The sequence below is a fragment of the Bufo bufo genome, chromosome 4 (genome assembly GCF_905171765.1).
Source record: "Bufo bufo chromosome 4, aBufBuf1.1, whole genome shotgun sequence".
NCBI lineage: Eukaryota > Metazoa > Chordata > Amphibia > Anura > Bufonidae > Bufo > Bufo bufo.
Genome location: NC_053392.1, coordinates 292808074 through 292828030, shown reverse-complemented (window position 1 = coordinate 292828030; position 19957 = coordinate 292808074). Strand labels below are relative to the sequence as shown.

Sequence of the window (19957 nt, the reverse complement as noted above, 5' to 3'; positions counted from 1 at the left end):
TTGGGAAGTCTTTTCCTGTTACATTTATATTTTATGTTAGAACTTCAGATTACAGCATGTTGCCCAGAAATGAAGAATGGTGTGAAGTGTGACAACCTTCAAATAAAATCACATTTTCTGCAGGTATTCACACGAGATGCACGATATTCTTGTTGTGGTCCTAAAACAAAATATGCACCCCGTCTATGGATACTCAATTCTCGGGCGTTTCAGAAGTCATATGCACATAAACAAATTTGTGTTCTCAGACATATGTAAGATGTGTGGAAAAAGCAATTAAGATGCTTGGTCCAGAAAAAATAAAACTCTATTAAAAATAAGGGAACCCTATTAGAAGTTTTGAGCATATTTACAATGAGGCATGATCTACCATGGTAGTCACGCAATGATAGTCATTGTGTTACACCACTGCTGCAACTGTGATGCACACTCCATGTCAATGCCTTGCCTGATGATGTCCTCAAACACTGAAGGGTTTTCTGGGATTTTAATACTTTAATATCAGATTGCTGGGGGGTCCGATTCCCAGAACCCATGCTAATCACTTATTCAGGAGTAGCTGCGGCTCCAGAACTACACAGCTCTATCCATTGTGGACAGAGCTGGTTACTTCAGCACTGCTCCTACTGAGGTTCCAGAACTTCTCCTGAACAGCTGATAAGTGGATGTGTGGGGTGTCAGACCTTTGCCAATCTGATACCGTCGGCCTGTCCTGTGGAAAGGCCATCAATATAAAACACTGGAAAACTTCCTTAGGGTCCATTCACACGTCCATAGAATGGGTCCGCATCCGTTCTGCAATTCTGCGGAACGGGTGCGGAACTATTAATTCTCTATGGGGCAGGAATGATGCAGACAGCACACAGTGTGCTGTCCGCATCCGCATTTCCAGAGCGCGCCCCGCGATCTTCCGGTCCACGGCTCCGAAAAAAAAAAAAACGAACATGTCCTATCTTGTACGCAATTGCAGACAAGAATAGGCAGTTCTATTGGGGTGCCGGCCGGGTGTATTGCGGATTCCGCAAAACACTACGGACTGGGAAAGGAGCCTTAGTGTGTCTTCAGAACCCCCTTGGTGTACGTAGGGCTTCAATTGTCATCAAAACAGACTTTGGAAAAGGTGGCAGTTCTACTGCTCATCTGGTGTGAAGTCCGATATGCATTTAAGTATACACTACACTTTAAAGCTAGAATTCTAATAGTATAACATTACTACACAGGTTTACAAGGTAACAGCAGATGAGTGGACAGATGCAGAAAACACCTAATAGTGAACAGTCATGAAGTGGTTGCACATGCTGAGGATATCCTCTGAACTCCAGCAAACAATTACCATGTTTCCGATCCCTAGTGTTGCTTTTTGAGGCTGCATCACTTCATTGTCCTTGAGTTTTGATCTGTGCTGGTTGCTAAATGTAGTTAGATCCAGCTTTTGCCGCTGCTACACTGATCATATAAAACTCTGAAAGAAAGGGGAAAAACATTAATTGTTTAGTTGAGTAGCTGCAGGCAGTGAGGAGACAAAAAGCTGGCACAGGAGCTGACAGACTAGAGATTCTGCTAAAGAACAGGTAGGATCATGTGCGTATCAGCAGTGTCATTATACAGCTGGGACTTGTAGTTCTACACATACAACATGCTGCACAGTCTCCCAGCAGGCAGACATGTCACTCAGGGCAGCTCTTGTATCCCACTCCCTTAGCAGTGTCATTATACAGCAGGGACTTGTAGTCCTACAACATACAACATGCTACTGAGTCTCCCAGCAGGCAGACATGTCACTCAGGACAGCTCTTGTATTCTCTCCCTTAGCAGTGTCATTATACAGCTGGGACTTGTAGTCCTACACATACAACATGCTGCAGAGTCTCCCAGCAGCAGACATGTCACTCAGGGCAGCTCTTGTATTCACTCCCTTACGCTGGGTTCACACCAGAGCGTTCTGAAAGGAGCGCTCTGTATGCGCGATTGTACGGGCGTTTACAAGCGCGCATACAGGAGGAACAAGTGAACACACATTGTCGCTGCGTTCCCGAAAGTCTATGTACGGGAACGCGCGACAAAACGCCCAAAAAAACGCTCATGTACTTGTTTGAGCGTCGGGCGTTTTAACAGCGCGATCTTACGCGCTGTAAAACGTCCAGGTGAGAAACCATTCCTGGTTGCCATAGGGAAGCATTGGTTTCTCCTTGTTGAGCGTTTTAACACAGCGCGTAGGAACGCGCTGTAAAACGCTCAGGTCTGAACTGAGGGTTAGGCTACTTTCACACTAGCGTTCGGGGCTCCGATTGTGAGCTCCTTTTGAAGGGGCTCACAAGCGGCCCCGAACGCATCCGTACTGCCCTATGCATTTTGAGTGGACGCGGATCCGCTCAGAATGCATCAGTCTGGCAGCGTTCAGCCTCCGCTCAGCAGGCGGACACCCGAACGCAGCTTGCAGCGTTCAGGAGTCCGCCTGGCCGTGCGGAGCAAGTGGATGCGTCCAGAACTTACAATGTAAGTCATGGGACGGATCCGTTTGAAGATGACACTATATGGCTCATCTTCAAACGGATCCGTCCCCCATTGACTTTCAATGTAAAGTCTGAACGGATTCCGTTCAGGCTACTTACACACTTAGAATTTTTTTTAACTATAATGCAGACGGACCCGCTCTGAACGGAAGTGTGAAAGTAGCCTTAGCAGTGTCATTATACAGATGGGACTTGTAGTCCTACACATACAACATGCTGCCGAGTCTCCCAGCAGGCAGACATGTCACTCAAGGACAGCTCTGTATCCACTCCCTTAGCAGTGTAATTATACAGATGGGACTTGTAGTCCTACACATACTACATGCTGCTCAGTCTCCAGCAGGCAGACATGTCACTCAGGGCAGCTCTTGTATCCACTCCCTTAGCAGTGTCCATTGTACAGCTGGGACTTGTAGTTCTACACATACAACATGCTGCTGAGTCTCCCAGCAGGCAGACATGTCACTCAGGGCAGCTCTTGTATCCACTCCCTTAGCAGTGTCATTATACAGCTGGGACTTGTAGTCCTACACATACAACATGCTGCTGAGTCTCCCAGCAGGCAGACATGTCACTCAGGACAGCTCTTGTATTCTATCCCTTAGCAGTGTCATTATACAGCTGGGACTTGTAGTCCTACACATACAACATGCTGCAGAGTCTCCCAGCAGGCAGACATGTCACTCGGGGAAGCTCTTGTATTCACTACCTTAGCAGTGTCATTATACAGCTGGGACTTGTAGTTCTACACATACAACATGCTGCAGAGTCTCCCAGCAGGCAGACATATCACTCAGGGCAGTACTTGTATTCACTCCCTTAGCAGTGTCATTATACAGCTGGGACTTGTAGTTCTACACATACAACATGCTGCTCAGTCTCCCAGCAGGCAAACATGTCACTCAGGGCAGCTCTTGTATCCACTCCCTTAGCAGTGTCATTATACAGCTGGGACTTGTAGTTCTACACATACAGGAGAGGAGAGATTGTTCTTATTGCAGGTAAACAAAGAGCCAGAAGAGAACCAGGGAAATGAGGAAATAATTTTATTTTATTTTTTTAACTACAACTTGCTGCCCATCAGATTTAACGTGCTATTTTAATTTTTTTTTTCATAACTCGGACAACCTCTTTAAGGATTTAAGCTGCCTGGAAAAAAAAGGCGAAATTACTATTTTTCCCCCATGCCCCGCAAAAAAAATTAACATAATGAATATATTATGTGTGTTCCAAATCATTTAGTTAAAAATATGCCCAAAGCACAAGCTACGACTCATCAAGCAAAAAAACAAACAAAAAGACCAACGGCAGTGTTAATGGAAAAAAAAAAAATAAGGCTACTTTCACACTAGAGTTTTGGCTTTCCGTTTGTGAGATCCGTCATGGGCTCTGACAAGCGTCCAAAACGGATCAGTTTTGCCCTCATGCATTCTGAATGGAAAAGGATCCGCTCAGAATGCATCAGGTTTTTCCGCCGATCAGTCTCCATTCCGCTCTGGAGGCGGACACCTGCCTGCAGCGTTTTTCTGTCTGTCCTGGGATGCGGAGTGAGACGGACACACAATGTAAGTCAATGGGGACGAATCAGTTTTCTCTGACACAATCTGGCACAATAGAAAACGGATCCGTCCCCCATTGTCTTTCAATGGAGACAAGACTGATTAGTCTTGGCTATAGAAGACCTAATCCAATCGGAATCCGTTCGTGATGGATGCATGTGGTTGTATTATTGCAATGGAAGCGTTTTTGCAGATCCTTGACTCATCCGCAATAAACGCTAGTGGGAAAGTAGCCTAAAAATGATATGCCTCCGAGAAGGCAGAAAATGAAAAAAATAAAATAAAAATTGCTTGTCAAAAAGGCCAAAACTATGGCGGCAAGGGATTAACGGTCAAATATAAGCATTTCCTGAACCAGACACGTCGGCAGCGCTAACACGGTCCACTTAATTTTGCGCATCAATGAAACTCTCATGGACATAACCCCAAGTGAAAGAAGCACGCAGGCAGGCTGTTAATCACTATTACATCAGGGTTTACAGCCCCCAGCCCTAAAAGGAAAGAGTGAAGACATCTAATGAGTCACCCGTTATAAAAGTTATGATGCAGTGTTGACTCTAGGAATATGCTGTACTAATAAGATAACGGTCAGGAATGTATGGGGAAATCCTGTGTGACAGATAAGTAGGGGACCTTGGGATGATACACGGGGTGAATATATCCCTATATGAAGATAATGTATATGGTGACATTTACTGCACTCACCTTGGCCGCTCTGCATATGGAATTTGGTGAATTCAGTCCAATGAGGTTGACCGAGAATACGCTTCATTTCCTCTGTGGCTCCCTTCTGTACTTGTTCTTCTGTAATCAATAATGTTCTATTATTATTTATATTGCCCTGTACAGTACATATTTAAAAAGGGGTTGTCTGGGCATTTTGTCTACTTACCGTATGGTGTTAACCAGTGGAGGGAAGCTTTTTTACATTGCAATCACCCTCCCTCAATATCGCCGTCTCTGCTGCACGCTGTGGGCTCTCCTGCCCAGGTACCGATCAGATGTGACCGCTTCTTTTCTGTTCAGCTGAATTATAGTCAATGCAGCGATCAGAAAAATAATCTGCCACATCCGGACGAGACCTGGGAGGAAGAGCCCGCAGCGTGCACCAGTGCAGCGGAAAATGGCGCCATCAGGGAGGCAAGAGCAGGTAAGAGCTATATAAAAGAGCTACCCTCCACAGGTAAGCACCATATGGTAATTAGACCAAATGCTCAGAAAACACCTTTAAAGGCAATCAGTTAGTAGGCTGGGAAATAAATTCAAAAATCCCATGCTTGGTATCATGAACCAAGCATACCTGAGAAAATGAATTTGCATACTACTTGTGGGTGTCCTAATGGCTGTATTACACCAACAGGAATTCTCTGACCAATCTCTGTCCAAACAGACCAATAGTTAGTGAGTTATGACAAAAGATCTGTGTGTGTAAATGCCATCTGACCAATGATTGCTCAGAAAATCTGTCAGATACTCTGTTGGTGTAATACAACCCTAAGGCCCTTTCACACGGGCGAGTATTCCGCGCGGATGCGATGCGTGAGTTGAACGCATTGCACCCGCACTGAATACCGACCTTTATATTTCTATGGGGCTGTTCACATGAGCGGTGATTTTCACGCATCACTTGTGCGTTGCGCGAAAATCGCAGCATGCTCTATATTCTGCGTTTTTCATGCAAACGCAGGCCCCATAGAAGTGAATGGGGTTGTGTGAAAATCGCAAGCAAGTGCGGATGCGGTGCGATTTTCACGCACGGTTGCTAGGAGGCGATCGGGACCCGATCTTTATTATTTTCCCTTATAACATGGTTATAAGGAAAATAATACATTCTGAAATACAGAATGCATAGTAAAACAGCGCTGGAGGGGTTAAAATAAATAAATAATAATTTAACTCACCTTAGTCCACCTTATCGCGTAGTCCGGCATCTCCTTCTGTCTCCTTTGTTGAATAGGACCTGTGGTGAGCATTAATTACAGGAACAGGACCTTTGATGACGTCACTTCCGGTCATCACATGGTACGTCACATGATCTTTTACCATGGTGATGGATCATGGATTGACCGGAGTGACGTCATCAAAAGGTCCTGTTCCTGTAATTAATGCTCACCACAGGTCCTGTTCAGCAAAAGACAGAAGGAGATGCCGGGCTACGCGATCAAGTAGACTAAGGCGAGTTAAATTATTTTTATTATTTTTTAACCCCTCCAGCGCGGTTTGTACTATGCATTCTGTATTCAGAATGCTATTATTTTCCCTTATAACCATGTTATAAGGGAAAACAATACAATCTAGAACACTGATCCCAAGCCCGAACTTCTGTGAAGAAGTTCGTGTTGGGTACCAAACATGCGCGATTTTTCTCACGCGAGTGCAAAACGCATTACAATGTTTTGCACACGCGCGGAAAAATCGCGGGTGTTCCCCGCAACGCACCCACACATTTACCCGCAACGCCCGTGTGAAAGAGGCCTAAGTGTCTACTGGGCGTTTCCTTATCTGCAAAGTGCTCCATGTCTCCTGGAAATGATGTCCATCAAGATGAGAGCAGCGGGTTTGATGGCAATAATCAGGACCCTTACACATGAACGAATGCCCAGCGGACACTTGATATTTAAAAATAGGAAGGTATTGATTTCCAAAGTATGGAGGAAGCACAGGAGAAATATTCAAGATGGAGATGTAAGGGTTTGACGAGAGCAGAAAAAAAGGCCTAATACCGAGATTAGCAGGTATAGGGAGATTAGAACAGATACCTAAGGGGAACAGGCTGCCGAGTGATTTGCATATATTTGGCGACGAGGTAGTAGAGAGAAAAGTGGATACATGGATTAAGAATGGACTGGAGAGGCTATGACGAGCAGGCAATTATCGGAAACGAATGATTAGTTTCTAATAATTGCCTGCTGAGTTGGCCTATGTAAAGGGGCCTTCACTTTCAGAGATAATAGCAGTCAGACTCCATTGATCTTTGATAAGACAAACCCTTTAAATCCAGAAGTTAACAACATCCTATCATTAAAATCTATGGCATACATAAACTGTAAAGGGTTTTTCTGAAAATGTAATAATTTATGGTGCATACGCCAGATAGGAGGATCATTAAAGTTATATTTTAGCGACAGTAAGTTCCAATAGTTAATTGCATACTCAAATATCTAATTGGTGCAAGTCCAGCACCCCTGTCAGTCAGCTGAATTATGAGGTTTGTTATACTCCCCTTTGTTTACCCAGGCACAGCTCTATACGTATGGTTGTGGCCGTGTCTGGTACTGCAGTGAAAGGAGTGGTGTTGTGAAACATATTCTACATTTTTTCAAACCAGCACCTGGATGTGAATACTTTTGTAATTGAAAGCAATTAAAAATTTAGTATAACCAGTGAGCTATTTAATAAATTGTATCTGTATAGCGCCACCTGCTGTTTATTCTCTTCCTTATATAATTTTTTTTCCGTCTCACTGACCTGGTCGAACGCACTCAGTTTATATCTTCAACTGTCACCAGCCATATGTTCTGTTAGAAACTGTGACAGCTACAGGGTGAGGGCTGAAGATAATCTAGCAGAGCAACCTAGAAACATAGAATGTGTCGGCAGATAAGAACCATTTGGCCCATCTAGTCTGCCCAATATACTAAATACTATGGATAGCCCCTGGCCCTATCTTATATGAAGGATGGCCTTATGCCTATCCCATGCATGCTTAAACTCCTTCACTGTATTTGCAGCTACCACTTCTGCAGGAAGGCTATTCCATGCATCCACTACTCTCTCAGTAAAGTAATACTTCCTGATATTACTTTTAAACCTTTGCCCCTCTAATTTAAAGCGTTTCTACCATCAGAAATACTGTTATGTAGCCGACATTAGCGATGCGCTAATGTCAGCACTACATAAGTGTGTTTTTTACCTTTCTCCCTGCAGCTGTTTTGGTAAAAAAAAAAAAAGCACTTTTAGAATATGCTAATGAGCCTCTAGGTGCTATGTGGGCGTAAAATCAGCACCTAGAGGCTCCTTCTACTCACCCTTTATCCCGCCCAGGTCCCCTGTTCTGCCCGCCCCGCTCCTCTTGATTGATGTGACTGTTCGCAGCAGCGTTGACGAAATCCAGCACCTGCGCGGTTCACTTCTGTCTTCGTCGCAGTGAGTGAAGGCTGCACTCCTGGTGCCGGCTTCCTCACTTGACGTAGTCGGCGCAGGCGCAGTGAGGAATCCGGCACCAGGAGCGCATCACTCACTCACTGCGACGAAGACAGAAGTGAACCGCGCAGGCGCTGGATTTCGTCAACGCTGCTGCGAACCGTCACATCAATCAAGAGGAGCGGGGCGGCAGAAGAGAGGACCTGGGCGGGATAAAGGGTGAGTAGACGGAGCCTCTAGGTGCTGATTTTACGCCCACATAGCACCTAGAGGCTCATTAGGATATTCTAAAAGTGCTTTTTTTTTTTTTTACCAAAACGGCTGCAGGGAGAAAGGTAAAAAACACACTTACGTAGTGCTGACATTAGCGCATCGCTAATGTCAGCTACATAACAGTATTTCTGATGGTAGAAACCCTTTAAAACTATGTCCTCTTGTAGCAGTTTTTCTTCTTTTAAATATTATCTCCTCCTTTACCGAGTTGATTCCCTTTATGTATTTAAAAGTTTCTATCATATCCCCTCTGTCTCGTCTTTCTTCCAAGCTATACATGTTAAGGTCCTTTAATCTTTCCTGGTAAGTTTTATCCAGCAATCCATGTACTAGTTTAGTAGCTCTTCTCTGAACTCTCTCCAAAGCATCAATATCCTTCTGGAGATATGGTCTCCAGTACTGAGCACAATACTCCAAATGAGGTCTCACTAGTACTCTGTAGAGCGGCATGAGCACCTCCCTCTTTCTACTGGTAATTCCTCTCCCTATACACCCAAGCATTCTGCTACCATTTCCTGCTGCTCTATGACATTGTCTGCCTTCCTTTAAGTCTTCTGAAATAATGACCCCTAAATCCCTTTCCTCAGATACTGAGGTTAGGACTGTATCACTGATTTTATATTCTGCTCTTGGGTTTTTACGCCCCAGGTGCATTATCTTGCACTTATCAACATTAAATTTTAGTTGCCAGATTTTTGACCATTCCTCTAGTTTTACTAAATCCTTTTCCATTTGGTGTATCCCTCCAGGAACATCAACCCTGTTACAAATCTTTGTGTCATCAGCAAAAAGACACACCTTACCATCGAGGCCTTCTGCAATTTCGCTGATAAAGATATTAAACAATATGGGTCCCAGAAGAGATCCCCGAGGTACCCCACTGGTAACAAGACCTTGGTCTGAATATACTCCATTGACTACAACCCTCTGTTGTCTGTTCCTCAGCCACTGCCTAATCCATTCAACAATATGGGAGTCCAAGCCCAAAGACTGCAATTTATTGATAAGCCTTCTATGTGGGACAGTATCAAAAGCCTTACTAAAGTCTAGATAAGCGATGTCTACTGCACCTCTGCCATCTATTATTTTAGTCACCCAATCAAAAAAAATCTATAAGATTAGTTTGACATGATCTCCCTGAAGTAAACCCATTCTGTTTTTCATCTTTCAATCCATGGGATTTTAGATGTTCCACAATCCTCTCCTTAAGTATGGTTTCCATTAATTTCCCCCACTATTGATGTCAGGCTTACTGGCCTATAGTTGCCCGATTCCTCCCTACTACCTTTCTTGTGAATGGGCACAACATTTGCTAATTTCCAATCTTCTGGGACGACTCCTGTTACCAGTGATTGGTTAAATAAATCTGTTAATGGTTTTGCTAGTTCACTTTTAATAGCTTTGGGTGTATCCCATCAGGCCCCTGTGACTTATTTGTATTAATTTTAGACAGCTGACTTAGAACCTCTTCCTCTGTAAAGACACATGCATCAAAAGATTCATTAGTCTTCCTTCCTAACTGAGGTCCTTTTCCTTCATAAAAACTGAACAGAAATATTCATTGAGGCAGTCAGCTAGTTCTTTATCTTCTTCCATATACCTTCCTTTTGTTTTTAATTTGGTAATTCCTTGTTTTAGTTTCCTTTTTTCATTTATGTATCTGAAGAATGTCTTATCACCTTTTTTCACTGACTGAGCCAATTTCTCTCCTGCCTGTGCTTTAGAAGCTCTTATAATTTGCTTGACCCTTCTCTGCCTAATCTTATAAATTTGCCTGTCATCCTCGTGTTTTTTTTTTTATAATTACTAAATGCTATCTTTTTGTTTTTAATGATTTTGGCCACTTCTGCTGAGTACCACAGTGGTCTCCCTTTTTTTTGCTTTTGCTGACAAGCCTAATGCAATTTTCTGTTGCTTTCAATAGTGCCACTTTGAGGTAGTCCCATTTCTCCTGGACTCCATTGAAACTGTTCCAATCTGATAGGGACGCATACCACTAATCTAATTTTAGAAAAAGTCAGTTTTTCTAAAATCTAAAACGTTTGTTTTTGTGTGGTGTGACTCAGTCACTGTACTTCTAGTAAACCACACTGACCGGTGATCACTAGATCCCAAGCTTACCCCTGGGAAGTGAATGGGGAGATCTCTGGATCCATGTGAGGTGCGGGGCTTGTTCTAGCTTTGTTAGAAGGGGGGGGGGGGATGTCCGATTTTTTTTTTTTTTTACATCAATCATGGGATAACTCCTTTAAAGGGAATCTGTCGCCAGTTTTCTGCTTCAGCTCCAGCGCATGCCAATGAGTCCCCATATTCATGAGCTCATGGCTCTCCCCGCCCACCTGCCTCTGATTGACAGTTTTTTTTCCAACTGAATCAGCAACAGGGGGTGGAGAAAGCCAGGAGCTCATGAATAGTCAGAACTCATTATGCGCTGGAGCTGTTCTATACAAGACTTTGGCAAAGTGGCTGAGCCATTTAAAGAAGGTGACCCAGCATTTTACGAAGGGGATCTGTACTAGTTCATGTTGCCCTAAGTCAGGACACCATAAAACTGGTGACAAATTCCCTTTAAAGGGGTTGTCCCACGAAAAATATTCTATGGTTTTCAAACCAGCACTTGAATCTTAACTCTTTTGTAATTGCATGTAGTTAAAAATTTAGCATAGCCACTGAGTTAATCAATAAAATTTATCTGTATAGCGCCACCTGCAGTTTGTTCTTTCTCATTTCTTTGTCCAGCTCACTGAGATGGGCGCACATGCTCAGTTTCATCCTTCAGCTGCCTCCTGAGCGGTGATAGGGAGAGCAGAGACACGCCCCCTGAGCTGCAGCAGAAAAGACACTCCCCTTGATCTGCCAGCTTGATATAAATCTAGCAGAGCAATGCACGGGGAGATATCTGGATCCATGTGAGGTACAGGGCTGGTTCTAGCTTTGTTAGAAAGAGATCGCTGTGTACTATATGATGTCTGATTTTCATTTTTTACGCAAGTCATGGGATAACCCCTTTAAATCCAGTTCACTTGAATGTAACAGCTGCTGTATCAGGCACAGTCACAGCAGAGTCCAAATCCAGAATTCTGCTGGTCTTCCATTAAGCAGTGCAGTGCATTGTGGGTGGACAGAAGAGTGCAGACAAACCAGCAGAACCATGAAGATAGCCGTATATGGTGTAAGACATGACCTTACAAAATAATAAAGTCATTTGCCAGAATTAAACTGTGAATGGTTGTTAACAGTAGAACTGTCTGTATGTTTAACCATCAAATGTTCTGCAGCTTGTTAACCATTAAATACTGCTCTGTACAGATTAACCGTTCCTGCCTAAAGTTACTTATTCTGTACCCGGGCGCATCTTCATTCCAAAGGCAGCTGAAAGGGCAGACAGAGGGCACCATATAGCAGCACCAACTACAGACAGCGCAGCTTGTCCATTTACATACCTGCTGCGTGTTTGCGGCTGTAGCTGAACATAGGGATGAGCCAGGAGCTCCGCGATAGATATTCGTTCCTTAGGGTTTTCTCACTAAACATTTCTATGAAAAAGGAAATAAAAATAAAAGGGTCATGACACACACAGCCAAGGTGTCCATCCTAAGTGCGATGCCAGCGTTGTTTAAATGGATAACCCAGTGACTACGTTATGGGCACACATAGCAGGCAATGATGTGCCTGTCACAGAAGACAGCACAGAGGAGGTGACAGACTCCCTTCAAACATGGAAGTCTGCAGACTGCATGCATAGACGATCACAATTTTTTTTTTTTCACTTAGTATATGCATAGTTCATTCAAAAATAAGTACGGTAATAAGAAAAGTATTTCCAGTAACTAGGCTGAACCCTGCGCTAAATGTTCTGGTAGGAGCCTCCCTTACTGTCTGAGAGAATGATAGGTAATCTTTATATAGCGCCACCCCATATTCTCTCATCACTTTACAATTCAGAATAGCAAAACACCGCTGCGCTATTTGGTCCGTTAAAACGGCAGACACCATGATGGACCCCATTATAGTCATTGGTGTCCTTCGGGTTGCACCGGTGTCAGTCATGGACAGACCCAGCATTGTTATCATTTTGTTATTCTGCTCCTATGACAGAACAGAAACAATAAACATGACTAGCACAGATGTGAAACAGACCCGAACCCAAACATTTTATGTAGATTCAAAATATAAAACTAATGCTCAAGTTTCTGGCATTAAAAAGTTGCATCATTTGGCACAAGAGCATTTTGTGACTGTTTTCCGTCTCACTTTTTTAAAAAGCGGGCGAAGCTTGGCAGAGGGGGCCACTGCTGTCAGACACATTTACAACAATTTATTCCAGAAAACTGGTGTAGATTATGACTGAAATGGCATCTAGCTGGAGGAGATTTCAGTTTCTGGCACACAGATAGCAGAAAATGTCATTTACAACGTACGAGTCTCAGATTTTGTGGACCTTCCTCCAGTGGGCTTTTTATTAAGAATGGCCCAATTGCACTGAACATATAATATTAATAAAAAAAAATCTGATAAAAAAAAAAAAAAAAAGGAGAAGAATGGCCCAATTGTCCAATTAATATTATTAGGAAAGGCATTTATTACACAAATATCATTTGGGTGAAGGGTACATATTTTTTTTCTCCAGACAAATCTTACTCTGAGCACGTCCTGAAGGTCCTTCTCTGGTATATCGGGTATCTCTATCACATGACTGGGGTCCAGGATTGCATGGAGCTTTGTGATCTGATTAGTTATATGCTGGAACGGAGTCTTCCCATAGGTCATGCAGTACAGAATACAGCCCAGCGACCACACATCTCCTTTAGGACTTATCTAAACAAGCATAAATCAAAATAGGTTGAATTACATAAGTGAAATATATATATTTTCCTACCAATTAAAGCATAAAGAAATGAAAGATTTTACCTTTGACTTAGGCCTTCCATTATCTCCAAAGGATGTTGTGTCTTTTATAGCCTCAGGAGGCATGTAATTAATTGTGCCCACCTAAATGGAAAAAATAGAAATGGGGTAGGTGACCCAGTGCAAATCTGAGAAGCCTTTAAAGTACAAATAGAGATGTGATAAAGGAAATGTTATGTAAAGAACTTTTCCAACTATTTATGTTGTACAATATGCCATAAATGTATAATTGTGGGGTACAACAACAAACTGAGAAGCCCATTCAACTGCTGTTGACCGAGTTTCCGCTGTTCCTGGAGACACAAGGACTATTAGGAGTCAACCTGGAGTCTGCAGAGCAAAGTCAAGCCTGGATGACAAGGGCTAACGGAGCCCAGGCAGTCAGAGTCCTACTTATCTTATGCCATGTCTGATTTTAACAATAGGAAAACTTCTTTCAGCATTTTTACATCAACAGCCCTTCCCCTCTGCTGGCGAGTGATAGCTATAGCATCCGACAAGACGCTATTAGAGGAGAGGGGGGCGGTGCAGCTGCTCTAGTGGAATTCCATTAACTAAAAGGCAGGGACAGCAGTAAGTATTACCTCCTGGCCCTACGTACATTGTCTGGCAGCAGTTCTGCATTGACAACTGCTGACAGACTCCTCTCAATCAAGTACTGAATCCCTTAGAGAACAGAGTTGTAAGCGTTCGTATACATACCTGGGAATCTTTCACAATGCTGGTTACATCTGGTTGTATTTGGTTTGCAATGCCGAAATCTATCAGCTTAAGCATTCCATCAACTATTATAAAAGTTTGCCGGTTTCAGATCACTGTGAACAATACCTATACAGATATACGTATATTTCATTTCTGTCTGCACAAAGTAAATTATGTAGCTCATAAAAACACAACAACATCTGTAGACTTTCCTAGAATCTGTCAATATAATTTAGGTTATCCCGGAGTAGAAGTTAGTCCTTGTAAAAATTACTACATTTTATGTAATGCTTGATTTCAAATTTCAAGGGCTGCAGACCATAGCCTGCTGATAGATTTTTGATGCAACTGAAAGGATGCCCTTGATGCTCTTAAAGGCTTTGGCTGCTAGTTGTAATGGCATAACAACCTGCTAACTGGTATTCAGGCTATTTTCTCCTAAACTGAAGAAACCAGATGGTCCACAGTATAAGGCCACATTTACACAACCATGTGTGTTTTGCGGTTACGCTCATAGAAAATGCCTATTGTTGTCCGAAATTGCGGACAAGAATAGGACCTTCCCTATATTTTTTGCAGGGCTGCCGAACAGAACAATGGATGTGGACAGCACACGGTGCGCTGTTCGCCATATTTTTGCGGACCCATTGAAATAATGGGTCCGCACCCATTCCGCAAAAATGCGGAACAAAAACAGAACATACAGCGGGCCTGAATGAGCCCCAGTCAGTGGGTTCCATTGGCCAATGTTTATGTCTGTCATGTATGGATTTGGCTCTCCATGTCATGGGACAACACAGATGGGAACCAAGCCAAATAGATGCAGAGAGATCCAAGTACAACCGCACCATTCACATAGCTTTACATTATTAACATCCTTGTTAGTTTCCTCCCATGACAATCACTCCCAACTTCTTAAAGGGAACCTGTCACCGGGATTTTGGGGTATAGAGCTGCGGACATGTTGCTAGATGGCTGCTAGAACATCCGCAATATCCAGTCCCCACAGCTCTGTGTGCTTTTATTGTGTAGAAAAAAACGATTTGATACATATGCAAATTAGCCTGATATGTGTTCTGTCCCTGACTCATCTCAGGTTTCCTTTGCACTCTGTATCAAATCTGTTTTTTTTTACACAATAATAAAGCACAGAAGTGCTATGGGGACTGGTATTGCGGATGTGCTAGCGGCCATCTAGCTACCCATGTCCTCTGCTCTATACCCCAAACCCGGTGACAGTTCCCTTTAATGTTAATCATCATTAAAGGGGTTTGTTATCTCAGACTTTGATACTATATCCTAGGATATCCCATCAAAGTCAGATAGGTGTGTGCCACCTCAGACCCATACCTATCTACAGAAAGAGTGCAACTTGCATGCATGGCATGCTCTCCATTTCATTTCTATGGGAGCTCCAAAAATAGCCAAACTTTCACGCTGGGCAGGGGAGGCCACCACTCCATTCACTTCTATGGGACTGCCGGAGATAACCGAGCCAGTGCTTGGTTATTTCGGCAATCCCACAGGAATGAATGGACGGCGGCAGCGCCTGCTCTCTGCTCCTTTTGGAGGTGCCATTCTGAAGATCGCTATCTGACATTGGAGACATATCCAAGTAATATGCCACCAATGTCTAAGATGAGACAAACCCTTTAAGCTCAGAGATAATGTGACTCATGTAACTGTTAACACTCTTCCCAGTAGAAGATGCTGACGCTACTGCACCTATGTAAGCAGACTATGCATCCTGACCAGTTGTAGTAACGACCTACCATGCTGGTGGATTGTATGACACGCTTCTAACATGTTCTTCCAGTAGCTCTTTCTTTCCCATGGATTAATAGTCTTCTTCTTCCTGAGCCAAGTATTAAGGTCAATATTTCCACACTCCATCACCATGTAGATGTGTTCTTTGGTTATTCACTAAAAAGAATAAAATATAGAAATATGTATCTAGAGAGTTTGCTTTTATTTTGCCCTTGTAATAAACGTAGAGCCATACTTACAATCATACAGGCGAATTATTTTATCGCTGTGCTGCTTGAAGCTTATGTAAATGAGAGATCTCATTCTGGTAGCTCTCAATAGTCTGTGTATCGGCTTCTTCCAGGTTCACAAACTTTATTGCATACAAGTGTTTCTTGTCATCCATGACCTGAAAAACCTGTAACACAAGAGGTGCAAATTCTGTACACCTTTTGTCATAATGATAGAATATAACAGGAGAGTAAGTAACCTGTCAATTGTTGTGACATGGTCTGTCGGACGGGGCAGCTGAACCTGTTTTGCAGTGCTGGCCCCTCTAAATGACAAAACAAAATGGCTCCAGTTCCAAACCCTGCCCTGCCGGCTGTGCACACTCACCTTCAGTGTTCTACTGCGCAGACTCCACATTCCTGCGATCTGCTTCTGCCACAGTATAAATATTTGTGGCTGCAGTGTCCCGTCCCCGTAGCTGTATATGAGTTTGTGAAAACCACTGACAGAACACAGATGGCATCAGTGGCTGTCACTGACCATTGGTAGGAGGTGCTCTGGAAAAATTGGATACTTACCGTAAAATCCCTTTCTCGTTCAATTCTTTGGGGGGGGGGGGGGGGGGGGAACACCATACGTTTATGCCCAGCAACCACTAGGAGGTGACACTAGATATCGAAAAGGTTGGCTCAGCCCAGGAGGGCTATTACCCTCTCCACAGACACTAGGCTAATCAGTTTGTACCAATAGCAGTAGGAGAGAGAAACAAGAGCAAAGTACCAACATGTCCTAGACCCGGGAAGGAAGAAGAACAGCAGCCCAGCGACAGAAAGAGAAATGAAAACAAAAAGGGTGGGATCTGTGTACAAAAATCCAATTTTCTCGTTAATGTCATTGGGGGACACAGCACCATGGGACGTCCCCGAGGGTGGGAAGGAAATCTCATGCAAAAAGTTGGGCGCACAGGTGCAGGAGAACCCTGTGACCCAACCAGACCAGGAGAGGCCATAGCATGAAATGGTAGATAGAAAACTAAGGAAGTGAGCCAAGAGGCTCCAGGACCAGGAAGAGTCCAAAGAAAAAAAATTGTGGGAGATCGCCAGGATCCCAAGGACAAGTGGCTGGAAAAAAAGGCCATATGCAAGAAAAGGAACAAAGGGAAACACCCAGCTCCACCCAAGGTGGGAAAAATAAAGAAGCTAGAGGATAGGGAGCAGGGCTAGATGTCCTGCGCAAGAACAGAGTTGAACAAATGCGCACTAGAGAGCCAGAGGAAGGATCTAGAAGAACCAGGGGTCCCACTGAAGAAAAAGGAGAGCAGCACAACCGGAAGGCATCTGTTCGGAATGGCCTAGCGCTCTGCTTATAGAAGGATGCTCCAGGAGGAGGATCTATAAAAAGGATAGACACAACAAGAAAAATTAGACCATGAGGGAACCTGGCAGGAGAGAAAATGCCTGGGAAAAGGACAGGACAGGATCAGTCCTGAACCAAGGGAAAAAACTCCCTGGAGACAAACTAAAGGAAGACCCTGTGGACCACCCCTCGGCAAAGGAAGGCGATTCCATAAGGCCTGGAAGCAAAGGAAGCCGACCAGTAAGGCAAGGAAAAAAATCCAAATTGGCTCAACCAAAAACATGGCCTGTCCGTGGCAAACACCATGTAAAGGCCAGGGAAGAGAGGAAACAAGGAAGCACTGGAGGCTGAACAATAGAGAGAAAGAATAGCAAAGACTCACCATGGGAAGGGAGAAAGCCTCCTTAAGGCAGGTGGGAAAAGAGAAACACCCTGCCAGAGAAAGCAGCCAACCTTTGGGGAGAAGGGGGTCCTTGGTAATGGCCAGGAGAGGGGAACGTAAAGACATTCCCACAGAAAGATTTTGAGAATCGAGCCTCAGAAAAACTGGAACAAAATATCACTGTGAAATGTAAGACCACAGAAATCCCTGGCAACATGAAGTCTCAGGAAAAAAGGAATCAGTCACAGGGCCCTGGTAACACAAGTGGAGACACACTCATCTGACAGATATTGGAGTAGAAGAGAGAGAACTCCAAACAGCCTAAGGAGGAACAGTTCTCAAATCGAGGGAAAGCTCCAGTGGCCAATATGAATGTAGAATGCAAACCGGAGTAAGAAACTCCCAGGTACCAGGACCTGAATCTGGGGAGACAGGAAGAGAGGTTAGAATCTCAAGAGGGAAACAAGCCTATGGGGACCCAGGAGGGAAAAGAACCAAACCGGGCCCAAAGAAGCAGCTGTGATACAGAGTATGTGCAGTCAGAGATGCCATGAGTAGTTTCCTAGAGGGAACCGGCCAGCTAGATGGTCTAAGAATCATTGGGGCAGGGACTCCAAGCAGGATTATCCAGTCAGAGGCTCAAGTAGGGTCACAGAACTGGACCACATGAGGATAATAGACAGATTATCAAAGGAAAAATGAAATTTAGCGCCCATAAGGAAAAAACATCAGCCATGGTTAACCAACCATTCCAAGTGTAGTGACTAGCATACTGTATAACACTGCCACAGAAGGGGCAAGTACAGCACCCTGGATTTTGTAAAAGAATCGCCAGACATCCATATGTCAGAAAAGGATGCAGAATTCGCCAGGGGAAGCCAGGAGAGACTACACTGACATGAAGATACCAGCTACCACCAGAGCACAATGAAACCCCCAAGGAAGGGGGAAGAAACTGACAGCTGCAGACAACGAAAAGGCCCAAGTGAACGGCACTTCTGTCATGTAGCACAACTAATCAAACATCATAAGGGAGTACCAAGAACGCCCGGACCATGGAAGAACTGCGGGACCATGTCCGATACCAGAGTGAGCAGCGGAAAATTCCACTCACCAAGTAGCTCTGTAAAAACAAAGCAGAGGAGGTAACGACGAGAGTACTCCATCCATGAAATGGGGTAACGTGGCTGTGAGAATACTGTAGTACTTTATAGGGTTGACAAAGAACAAACCTAGCATGATAGCCAACAACCTGCCTATGGTGGAGGGAAGTGTGGTTTTCTGATGCATAACAGGACTGAAGTCCTGTTAAGTAATACTTCAAGCAATAAAGTAAAAATCATGCCTAGCACAGAGGCAATGAGAAGACTTGGTGCACCCAGAGGGCCTGGATCAGGAGGTACTGCACCGGGTGTCAGATATGAACAGGCCAGCCATATACTTCATCTAACAATTGCAACTCTACTCCGCCCAAGAAGGGGGGGAAAACATATGGTTACCAGGTACATACTACAACCAGGATGGCTTGTCGGATACAGCGCCTCGAGAGAGTACAAGCACACCGCCGAGGACGACGGTAATGGGGTGCCAGATGCATCATAAAACCAGAAAAGAGTGATGAATACAGTGTCTGGGGATGGTACCATCACTCCGTATGAAGAGGGGCCACATGATTGCTTAGCACACAGAGCCAGGAAAGGGCAATGCAGGAGCCGTATGGGCCCCAGATCATACCAATAGAGCACAGCACTTGGAGATACTACAAATACTCCGCCTGAGAATGGGAGTAATCTGGCTGCATGGTGCACACCATCATGAGAGTGGAGCGATGGTTACAGCATCTGGAAATGGTATAGGTACTCCGCTTGATAAAGGAGTAATATAACTGCGTGATGCACACTAGAACCTGACAGGTGTAATGGCTACAGCATTTGGAGATGGTACAGGTACTCTACCTAATAAAGGAGTAATATGGCTGCAAGGTGCACACTAGAACCAGACCGATGCAATGGCTAAAGCATCTGAAGATGGCATCTGTACTTCGCCTGATAAGGGAGAAATATGGCTGCATGGTGTACACTAGAACCAGACAGGTATAATGGCTACAACCTCTGGAGATTGTACAGGTACTCCACCCAATAATG

General features: G+C 44.0%; 1 protein-coding gene across 1 annotated transcript in view; it reads right to left on the bottom strand.

The window, feature by feature from the left end:
• Nucleotides 1-966: 966 nt before the first annotated feature.
• TTK (TTK protein kinase) overlaps nucleotides 967-19957 on the bottom strand; it is a 66368-nt gene continuing 47377 nt past the window's right edge. The window contains 11 exon segments of the mRNA XM_040428687.1: nucleotides 967-1462; nucleotides 4778-4880; nucleotides 11937-12008; nucleotides 12010-12024; nucleotides 13130-13306; nucleotides 13400-13480; nucleotides 14099-14191; nucleotides 14193-14224; nucleotides 15871-16019; nucleotides 16101-16138; nucleotides 16140-16262. Coding sequence (XP_040284621.1) covers nucleotides 1410-1462; nucleotides 4778-4880; nucleotides 11937-12008; nucleotides 12010-12024; nucleotides 13130-13306; nucleotides 13400-13480; nucleotides 14099-14191; nucleotides 14193-14224; nucleotides 15871-16019; nucleotides 16101-16138; nucleotides 16140-16262 — 936 coding nt within the window. The 3' untranslated portion in view covers nucleotides 967-1409.